At 33.5% G+C, this 10,402-nt stretch overlaps 3 protein-coding genes across 3 annotated transcripts in view; 1 reads left to right on the top strand and 2 right to left on the bottom strand.

Moving 5' to 3' along the window:
* LOC130655077 (dedicator of cytokinesis protein 3-like) overlaps nt 1–10,402 on the bottom strand; it is a 56,333-nt gene that overhangs the window by 36,940 nt on the left and 8,991 nt on the right. The gene's annotated exons all lie outside the window — the stretch shown is intronic.
* LOC130653895 (methionine adenosyltransferase 2 subunit beta-like) lies at nt 71–2,488 on the top strand. Its single transcript, XM_057456392.1, has 6 exons — nt 71–273; nt 547–1,106; nt 1,667–1,724; nt 1,811–1,862; nt 1,987–2,023; nt 2,115–2,488. The coding sequence occupies exons 1-6, from the start codon at nt 71–73 to the stop codon at nt 2,486–2,488; spliced, it is 1,284 nt and encodes a 427-aa protein (XP_057312375.1).
* On the bottom strand, nt 2,803–10,389 carry LOC130655079 (beta-mannosidase-like). The gene is made up of 18 exons (XM_057457780.1): nt 9,997–10,389; nt 9,528–9,847; nt 9,421–9,455; nt 9,270–9,343; nt 8,974–9,194; nt 7,845–7,947; nt 7,634–7,702; nt 7,178–7,319; nt 7,014–7,107; nt 6,851–6,933; nt 6,391–6,439; nt 6,179–6,320; nt 5,689–5,868; nt 4,836–5,098; nt 4,061–4,264; nt 3,651–3,809; nt 3,403–3,546; nt 2,803–3,028 (listed from the first exon to the last, which is right to left on the bottom strand). The coding sequence occupies exons 1-18, from the start codon at nt 10,265–10,267 to the stop codon at nt 2,927–2,929; spliced, it is 2,655 nt and encodes an 884-aa protein (XP_057313763.1). The 5' UTR covers nt 10,268–10,389; the 3' UTR covers nt 2,803–2,926.

The following is a 10,402-nucleotide window of genomic DNA, read 5'->3' as shown; positions in this document are numbered from 1 at the left end:
TTAACAACTTGCTATTTTAATATCAAAAATTTTCGGGAAAAGAAAACCTTGTACTTGAAAAAGCCGTAAAATGTATGCGATTCGCGGTTTATTTCGCGTTTATGTTAAATTTAATGTCTTTTTAGATGTAGCAGGATATATTCGCGAAATATTTATGAGTAAACTCCTGATCCAGATTTCGCGAAAATTTAATTTTGTTAAAATGAGCGGTACTGTCAAAGTTTCTCACAAAGTACCCTTAAAATTGATCGTAACAGTGAAACAGGAAAAAACGTAGGAAACATTTTTGTGCTTGGCATATCAATTTTGAATATCAAGTTTACTTTTATCATGAAATGTTGAGCGTATGAAGATTTCTTTTATAAAGCATTTTCATGTGTGACTTTTATTAATTTTTTTTTGGAGAACAAAAAGTTTTGTGCATTTTCGCGAAAAATTATTTACAACCTGCCCTCTTTTACTTCATTTTAAAATTCATGCGTGCGTGCTAAATATCCGTGATAATTAGTAAGAAATTTTTAATTCAAAGATCTAAAAAATTTGTAGGAGTAAAGATCTTTGTTTTATTTCAGTCACACTAAATATTAAGAAGATGAAAGTATTGATCACGGGAGCTTCTGGATTACTTGGTCGTGCAATTAAGACAGAATTTGAAAAAGTGTCTGACTGGAAGATACTTGGGTTAGGTTTTACAAGACTCGATGGTGGACTGAAAAAAGTTGATCTCCAAAATGACGAAGAAGTTATCCAATTAATAGATGAGTTTAAGCCGGACGTTTTAATCCATTCCGCTGCAGAGCGTCGCCCAGATTTTGTTGCAAATCACGAAAAGGAGACTGAGCAATTAAATGTGAAGGCTACTGAAACTTTAGCGAAACATGTAAACAAATATGGCGGATTTATGTTGTATATAAGCACCGATTACGTGTTTGATGGCACATCACCACCTTACAAAGTTTCGGATGCTACTAACCCGTTAAACAAGTATGGAATGAGTAAACTGCAAGGGGAACGGGAAACATTGCTTCATTGCAAATACTCTGGCGTGTTAAGAGTTCCGATTCTGTATGGACCACTTAAATATGTCGACGAAAGCGCGGTTACAAGTAAGCATCCACTTATTTATCTTTGTAATATGCTTCGTTCCTTACCGATCTCATTTCAAGGACATTTTTTTCGCTTTCGTATATATGGCCAGTGCAAACGCACGTATCAGAAAGTGCAGAGGAAGCACTGAAAACGAAATTATTTCGTTACAACTATAAAGACATTTCGTTTTGTCTGAATAGTGAAAGCTTATACATAACACAAAAATTACAGTTATCGGTAAAGTTCATATATTTGTCAGTGTGGCCATAAGAAGTGCGGGACTTATTGCAGATTTAAGCAAAAATCGCATGAAGTAGTTCTGTGCAAACACCTAACAAATGGGAATTATAACAAAGAAATTTAATAGTTATGTTTTAACACTACTAAAAGTATCCCATGAAAACCCAATAACTAATAAATCCCACACTTCATAGTGTCGATTCGCGCTCATTACTTTCGTTCTCAGCTAAATTTTTCGATGCTGAAACACACTAATTAATTTGGAGCAGCAGTAATTTCGAAAAATGTTACATCGCATTTCAATATTTTTAATACCCTCCATGTTTGAAACGTTAAGGTAATCAAGAATGTGGTAAAAAGGTGCTGGGAACGAAATTAATTTCGAAAAGGGACTGGTTCGAGGCCAATATAATTTCATAAAAAAATTAAAAATTTTGCAGTTCAACTCTTTTTTTTAATTTCATTTCTCCAACAACTGCAGTGCAAAATGTTTGGAGAAATATTATATTGTTAAAGTGAAAGTTGGATTCGCGGTAATAAATGTTCTCAAAATGCAAGGATCTTGCATTACCCGTAAAATAATGTCACAAAATCAGTATAAAAGTTACAAACCGTAGTCGCAAATTATGAAAATTACGAACATCATATTGTTTACAGAAATTCCATACTTGCCATGTTATTGCCATAACAAGATGTTAGAAACATATTCACCAAACCGCAAATAGACTGATATATACAATAAAGTACCATAGTACAGTTCATTTTTTAAAACTATATTTTTCCAGGTCTGCTGTCCATTCTACGAGATACTAGCAAACCAGCTACCATTTCTAATTATGAACAAAGGTACCCGACAAGTACTGTCGACATTGCTGTGGTCTGTCGGGAAATAATCAAATATCGTCAAAATCACCCGTCATTTTGTGGTATATGGCAGTGGCGAAGTGACGACAAATTAACAAAGTACGGCATGGTGAAAGTTATGTCGGAAGTGTTTAATTTGCCGGTGTCACATGTAACACCAAACAACAGTCCTACGTCAGGAGCAGCTAGACCGTATGATTGCGAATTTGATTGTTCTGAGCTGGAGGCCATTGGTGTAAGCCAGAGAACACCGTTTCGTGAAGCGATAAATGCGTGTTTAAAACCTTTTCTATAGACGCCATGCTATAGCCGAAAAAAAATCTTCGTGAACTATACAGTTTCTTTATATTTCTTTTATCAAACTGTATTTTAATTTCAAAAATGTTTAAAACACTCTGACATATTGCGGAAGTCACCAATTGCATTTTTAATACTGATCCTATATTTAAAAGTTGGCACCAGGCTTAAAATCTAATCACGCAAGTCGAAAAACAATTTAGATACTTTGTTATCGTAACTTTGAGAAAAAATATTTTCCCCTGTTTCCTGAGATTTTCAAATATGACCCAAATTTTTACGCTTTCAAATATACATATATTTACGGATACATATTTAAGAACTGGCTTTATATTTTTTATATACAAATAAATTTTACAAACAAAATTTTATAGTAATACCTATGCCTACATTTTCTTGCACTAGTAAGCGAATTTATTTTTTACGGCACGTCTTTTTACACGTCACTTCGGTAAGCATCATACAGCGAGATTACTTTGATAGTTGAAGCCAATGTATTAACCGATACAAAAGAATTCTTCCATCCATAAAATACAACCTGTCGACAAAAAATATATGCTGGAAAACTAAAACTCTATATTTTTTCATAGACCTTTATATTTTCAATTCAATGTAAGTTTCCACTCAATGCGTTGTAGTCCGGTCGTTAAACAGAAAAAGTACCCCTACACACACAAAATTAGTAACAAGTTGAAATTTAGTTGGGAGTATCCTACAAAAAGTCACCAAAAAAGTCCACTTCAATAACAACAAAAGAAATATTCGGGAAGTACTACTATGCTCCAAGGTTGTTATTTAATTTAAATCAAATCATACATACAAGCCTCGTTCCTGAGCAGAGGTTCATTAGTATACATATTTTGCTGCACGCACATTTATGAGGATTGTATTTGTCTTGCTTATTTTACTTACACTTGTGTTTTGTTCCGCCATTATAAAACCATTATTAGAAAACCTTCCTCCCACTGTTGTTTCTAGCCACACAAAAGCAGCTGGATAATCACATTTCAAGTTGATTTTGTACTCTAATTTCGTCAACTGACTTAACGAGACAATCTAGAAAATAAACAAATAACATTTTGCTGACATTATCCTCGATTATTCAAATCTGCAGTGTACTAATGAAGGGGTAATTTTTTAGGTAAATAAGTCTAACCAACCTTTATATTTGGATCATTTAACGTTAATTTTGAAAATGATGACAAGAAAACGTCACTCTCTGATATGATATCTTCTTTGTTTTGATATCTCAGTTGTAATTTAACAAAACATTTTAAATCATTACACAAACTTTCAACGTCGTCTTCAAAGATGAGCATCTAAAAACCAAGAAATTGCAATTAGTGAACCTTTATCAACCCAATTTTGGTCGTTTCTCATTCGTCAAACCCTATTTTTTTACCTAAACAAAATTTAGTTACTTAGATCTGAAAATATTCGGACCGATAAGGCATCCACCGATCTTCGACCCTTATCTCTAATTTTCCTGACATTTTCCCTAAAATTTTAATTTTGAACGAAAAATTGTAAAGGTGATAAAAATTAAGGGAAATATAGATACAATACTTACTGAAGCCTTTTCCGATTCCACAACATCCGCATTTTTCATCCAAATCACATCAAAATCATCCCATTTATACACTTTGACACTAAGAACCAAATTTAGTGCATCACTTGGATGGTCAGTAACACGATAAACTTTCAGTTTACCATTTTCTACATGGCCAGTGATGGAAACAGGCTTGAAAAATTGTTGCGCGTAATAATGTAACATCTAAGATTATATAAATTCATGCGAATATTTATACCTGTAAAATGTTTATACGTTCTATGTTTGGCTCACTCTCTTATTTATTTATTTATTTTTTGGTGGAGTGGGTTATGGGCTTATAAAGGAGGAAGTGGTGTAATATTTTTTTTCAAACCTATGCTTTGGGGATGTGTTAAGAATATAAAGTGGGTTGATTTTCATTCTGAGATCTTAAATAGGGAGTGATAGTGGCAGTTTTCTTTTGTTCAGGTTGTTTTTTGGTTTGGGGGAGTAGTTTCAATATTATTCAAATTGTGCTAGCACACCTCCTTTAAACACAATGCCTTTTACTTTTAATTCCGACTTCATTGGCAAAAATGTAGATAATTTCTTGTATATCGTGTATACTTGTTCCTTATGATGTTAAGAGTTTTTTTGGAAATTACACGTGTATTTTCTTTTATAGGCCCACTGAATATTTCTGTTTAATCTGAATTATTATGGAAGGAGGGTGGTGTCTGATTTCTTTACCATTGGAGGGGGAAAGAAATGTTTGTAAATTGAAACGGGTGGTATCCAAAGGTGTATCACTTACCTTCCACCTCCCACCATATTCTATTGACGACCAAGAAGGTGCCTGCCAAATATCATTCAACTGCCAGTAGAGAGCACCCATAGTGTGCCCAGTGCCATTCACTAAATTTCCTTGAAGTCTTCTGTAATGTTCGCTTTCGTATTTGACGCATGTAGCTTGGACAATTTGTGAAAGATAGATCATATACCAAAAGTACTGTTGCTCGTTGGATAAGGTCGGTAGGTTGTAGTGAAGTTTTATAAAATTTTCCATTTCTTCGTTACCTGAAAATAAATTTGTAAAGGCTAAAAATAAAGTCAAACAGACTACATAGGAGAGACAAAAAAAGAATTATTTAGAAATGTTTTGTTAACGGAGAATCTGAGTTGGTGCAGAACCCGCAAGGCGCGTAAAGTGCAGTAATAGGAATAAGCAAAACTGATACCTAATTGCATGATAATTTCAAGTATCAACACTAGAGATAGACGCGGTGGTAATACAAGGATTATAAAGTATTAAATACATTAAGAATTAAAAGTACTTTCTATTTTCAATGTCTAAATTTTACTGCTTTAAAATGTAATGACGGAAGAAAGTCTTTATGAAACTTGTTTTTAACTAAAGTATAAATTTAGCTTTTAATAAAATATATGCAGTCTTTGTACGCCGAAATTCTAAAAGTCGTGCAAAAATATTTCTCATCGAACTTTTTGCCTCCCTATTATCTATATGACTGCACACGCTTGTATTTTTCAGCGCACTCATTGAAAAGGCCTTTATTGTAAGACTAATCTTTATAGAGTCCGCTGTGATGAAAACAAAGAGAAATCAAATTTAAAAATAAAAAGTCATGGTGAACAATACTCTTTCGTACCATTTGCGTGGTGCTGCCGGTGAAACATTAGTGAACTGTTCCATTTTAAGTCATCTGTTGTAGCCACCTGCGACATGGTGATGAATGATGGATAGGACTGATAGCCATACTCCGAAGCAAATCGTGGATTAGGAAACATGCTTGAATTCCAACAATCGTTTCCGTAGTCGTAAAAATGAACTTTAAGGTAAAAGAAAGTAAACATAATATTTACTTTATTTGTAGAAAATAATGCGAGAGAAATTTTTGCGATTTTGGATTACTTTCTAGGAATCGGTAATTTTAGTTGTCATAAAAAACTTAAGCGCGGAATAGTTTTTGCGAATCGTTTTAATTTCTTTTTAAAAAGTATTTGTTTGTTGCAAAAAAGATCGCCAAAACTGGCAAAAATTTCTCCCGCATTATTTCCTACGATTAAAACATTACGACGCACAGTGTAAAAGGGTCGGATGACTGTAAGATTTGCCCGTACAAAAGTATTCAATCTTACCATCTCCATATAAGGGATTTTGAGGATCTTTCGCAATATAGCCAACTTTTTTGCTTTCCAAACCATTTGAAGGCGATGATGTGATAAACGGCCGTGTCCAATCTTCACGTTTTATGATTGGCTCAATGGTTTCAACGTATAGCTAATAACACGAGTAAACGTTTAATTAAACAAGTTTTTACTTTTACGCACAATTTATGTGAAAACAGTACCTTTACATAGTCCTTTACAAGTTGTTTTCTGTTGGTTTTTACTCCGTCCCTAAACGAAACGTTTTAAACAATTTCATGATTTGCAATAGTTTTTATCGCCTTTTTTGAGCGTTTTTCAAGGTATTTTGCGATATTTCTGGGTTTCGAAGCATATAGCCACAAGAGAAATACTTTAAAAAGTAAAGAATGCAAAAAATACCCCAAAATTAGAAGTGTTAAACATTTAAATTCAGGCAAAATTAATTATTTAAAAAAGTAACAGAGCATCCTACGCGATGCAATGTTTAATAACTAGACAAAAATGTTTTAGGGATATCAATATTTCTAGGTTTTTCTCAAGAGAAGGCTTTAAGGTCACTTAGTCTAATTTCAAGGTTTTCTATGGCTTATAATTTGACAAGTGTAGCGGACATATTCAAATTTTTTGAGTCTCCTCACAAGCATAACAAATCATACGAACCACCATGTTTGCGCAATAGCAGCCTCGTTTTCATTATTTCCGCTCCAAGCAATAATAGAAGGGTGGTGTTGTAACCGTCGAACCTAAAAAAGCGCGCGATTTAAAAAAACATAAAAACAGCAAAATAGGGAATAAAAGAAAAACAAGGACATTGGAAATTTACCTGTGTTATAATTTCTTTCTGAACACTTTCCAGAAATTTTTCGTTGACAGGGTACAAAGCTACAGCAAACATAAGGTCTTGCCATATCACAATCCTGAATGAAGAAGGAAACAATTATGGAATGATAAAAAATAAGGTGAATTATTAGAAAAAAAATTACATACCCTAGTTCATCTGCTAACTCATAAAAACGCTCCTGTTCATATACACCTCCTCCCCAGACTCTTAAAGTGTTTATATTCGCGTCAACTGATGATTTAAATAAATTCTCCAGCACAACGAATGATACACGTTCTTGAAAAGCATCTAGAAGATAAAATTTCAAGATGCTGCGAGTCAAAATGGGCGAGTGAATGTTACTATAGCTCAAAGTAAACCTAAGCCATGTGAGGGAAATTGAGGAAATTGTACACTGTGTGGGCCGTGCGGACGTTAAAAATAAGCATTAGATACTATAGGACTCCTCGTCTAAGTCAGGGTCCCTCCTGGAAACAATAGACAGTGTATATCCCTCGATATTTGTGAGGCTAGCCATTTAAAATATGCACATCTATTTATCTGTTGCTACTAAAACTCGACATACCATGATGTTGCCTCGCCAAACTAGAGTAGTAACTTACCAGCGGGGATCCAATTCGCTCCTTTGAGAAATATTGGACGCCCATTGATCTTAAAGTAAAAACTTAAACCTAAAATAAGATAAAAACTAGTACAAAAATTCATTGATCTAGCCATAGATAGAAAAAGTCGGATGAATCGCGCAAGATAGATGGAGAAAGAACATCCTCTGCTTATATTTCTCTATCTCTTTAAATTAAAAATGTACCTTACCATTTGAATGTTCAATCGGCTCTTGAACAAGTTCAACTGTCCTAAATCCAAATTTCTTATCGTTCCATACTGAGTGGAGGTTATAGGGATGAATAACAACAATCTATGGCGACAATTTTAAACAATTTGATTTATGAAATTTCCGCCGTAGTTTAAATTCCACGTATTTGATATTCGCGCACCTATGTACACCGAATTTTCGTGCACTTTTCCAGGGATAACAAAGATTTACACACAGTTGACTCTAAATAACTCGAACACCCAAATATCGTTAGGTCGAACAAATGTGTCGGTCGTTATACCTAAAAACCCTTTTCAGGCTAAAAAATATCTATAACTCGAATACTCGAAAATCGAATTTTTCTCTTTCTCGTCAACTTAGTAGAATTCGAACATATGAATTCTCGATAGGTCGAACTTTTTTAACATCCCATTTTACTGAGCGATATTTAGAAGCTCAGATTTACGCCAACCAATGCTTATAATATTGTAATTATTGATGATCTTTAATATCTTGTGAATGAAAATATTGCGAATACTTGCCGACAACGTAAAATTTCGTGCCGCTAAATGCACGAAACAAAACTTTTTTTGCGCAACCAATAGTTCACTAAAGGTACAGTAAAAAGCCTTATAGCAGACGTAGAGTGGCTACGACGGGCATATTTATGAAGAACAGGTAAAATCACTGTTAAAGCAGACCATTTCAAGGCCCCGTTATAAGTTATCCCTATAACTGACTTCGCTACAACAGAGACGTCCAGCATGAGTCGTAGAAATCTAGTCTTTCAAGAAGTTTGTTTATATTTACAGATAACATTTTCGTTTAATTCTTCTTTTATCGATAAGATAACGTAAACTCTTAAAGTAAGTTTTCGTAAAGTCTGCTTTCTTTTTTGAGGGTAAAATAGTATGTTTACATTATCAAAATCAGCCTTTTAACATACTTTGCGGTCGATTTCGCGACAGCTAACACCCCAGAATAGGTTTTTGAAGTAATATAAGCCAATTTGTACGTAATAACGTAACTATCTACGATGAACACTTTTTTGAAGTTATGATGGTGTCCGCTAAAGAGGGCTTTACTGTAAATCTAATTTATTACTAAAAAAACACTTATCAATCTTACTGATGCTCTATATAAAGTTTGATTGCCATATCCATTCGGCCACCACAAAGATATCATGTATTTGGGAATAGACATAATATCTAATGTAATTTTCTGTACACCAGTTTTAACTTTGATTTTTTGAGTTTGTTTAAAAACATCAAAACCATAAGAAAAGACCATCTCTTCGTCAATGTAACTCTCCATCGTCACTTCAAACATAACATTCCAAATCTGTTTATCTGCAAAAAGAAAAAAGATGTTCAAAAACGTCAAGTTAAAAGAAACACAGTCTAATAAAACTGCACCAAACTAACCGTTGTGGTAAATTGTATGAACAAGCATATCATCCAGTACCACTTCTTCAGCAAATTCCAGAACAACATCTTTCCTACATTTAAATTTCAAAATGCATTGACAATGATTTACAGGCCGTTTTTATTTTTATTATCGTAGTGCAGCACATACCATATTCCAATTGTTGGGAAGGAAGGACCCCAATCCTAAAAAATAGTTTCAGATTTTTTATACCAATTTATTCAATTTGGTTTTCACAATTATTTATAAATCTTTACCCAACTGAATGAACATTGTTCTTTTCTGATAAAATTCTGATGATTTCTTCCATGTTGTACTTTTGGAAGGAATTGTGGTGGAACATTGTAACCATGCTTGAGATAATAATTCTCGCTTCTATTTTTTGCATATAATGTTGGTGAAGTAAAATGAATTTCCAAGAAGTTTTCTTCTTTAAGATAAGGGGTTATGTAGAATGAATATGTTGAGAACATGTTATCTGTCTTACCAAGCAAATTTTTATTTAACAATATATCTGCAACTGTATCAACACCATAAAATACTATTCTTGAGTGCTTCTTTAGGTTACTTCTAATTACTAAAATAACAAAGCTAGCTTCATAATTAACAGTAATAACAAAAAAAATATATATATAAAAGCAATAGCTATAGCTATGATTAATGGTAAAACACAACAAAAGAAATATCCTTGATATTTGATATCCTTGCAAAGCATCAAATTTTTACCTTTAAATTCTGTCCTATAGCTCCAACTTTTATCTGCTATCCAAGCATATGTATCATCTCTTTTTCCAAAATACGGATCTTTTATGATTTCATTATCTATTAAAGCTGTATATACTGAGCCAGGAACATTGGCTGGGATCGATATATTTAAACCATAGCAGTTTATACTCCACGCATTATCGGATAGGTTAATTTTCTCATTGCAAACTGCAAGGTGTTTATGGAGACAAAAAAACATGAACGAACGTAGACTAACAAAAAGGAGATTCATTGCTACCGCATTGGTTCTCGAGCTGGTACTGATTGACCGCCATTTATGTTTTGATTAAATTCACGGTTGACGAAATAGAGAAACGAAATAATTCCATAAGCATTGTGCCTGCACCTGCGAGAATTTTAGATTATT

Source organism: Hydractinia symbiolongicarpus, chromosome 8, assembly GCF_029227915.1.
Source record: "Hydractinia symbiolongicarpus strain clone_291-10 chromosome 8, HSymV2.1, whole genome shotgun sequence".
Classification (NCBI taxonomy): Eukaryota; Metazoa; Cnidaria; class Hydrozoa; order Anthoathecata; family Hydractiniidae; genus Hydractinia; species Hydractinia symbiolongicarpus.
Note: the sequence above shows the minus strand (reverse complement) of the source record. Positions and strands in the feature narration are given on the sequence as shown.

What these genes read in the sequence shown, in the direction of transcription:
- LOC130653895 (XM_057456392.1), top strand. Translation starts at nt 71, where the DNA reads ATGTATGCGATTCGCGGTTTATTTCGCGTTTATGTTAAATTTAATGTC. An exon ending in AAGTGAAAGTTGGATTCGCG is followed by an intron (nt 1,863 to 1,986) that starts GTAATAAATGTT and finishes TATTGTTTACAG; the next exon opens with AAATTCCATACTTGCCATGT. An exon ending in TGTTATTGCCATAACAAGAT is followed by an intron (nt 2,024 to 2,114) that starts GTTAGAAACATA and finishes ATATTTTTCCAG; the next exon opens with GTCTGCTGTCCATTCTACGA.
- LOC130655079 (XM_057457780.1), bottom strand. Translation starts at nt 10,267, where the DNA reads ATGAATCTCCTTTTTGTTAGTCTACGTTCGTTCATGTTTTTTTGTCTC. An exon ending in GCTATTGCGCAAACATGGTG is followed by an intron (nt 6,440 to 6,850) that starts GTTCGTATGATT and finishes CGTTTCGTTTAG; the next exon opens with GGACGGAGTAAAAACCAACA. An exon ending in AATATGGTGGGAGGTGGAAG is followed by an intron (nt 4,265 to 4,835) that starts GTAAGTGATACA and finishes ATATAATCTTAG; the next exon opens with ATGTTACATTATTACGCGCA.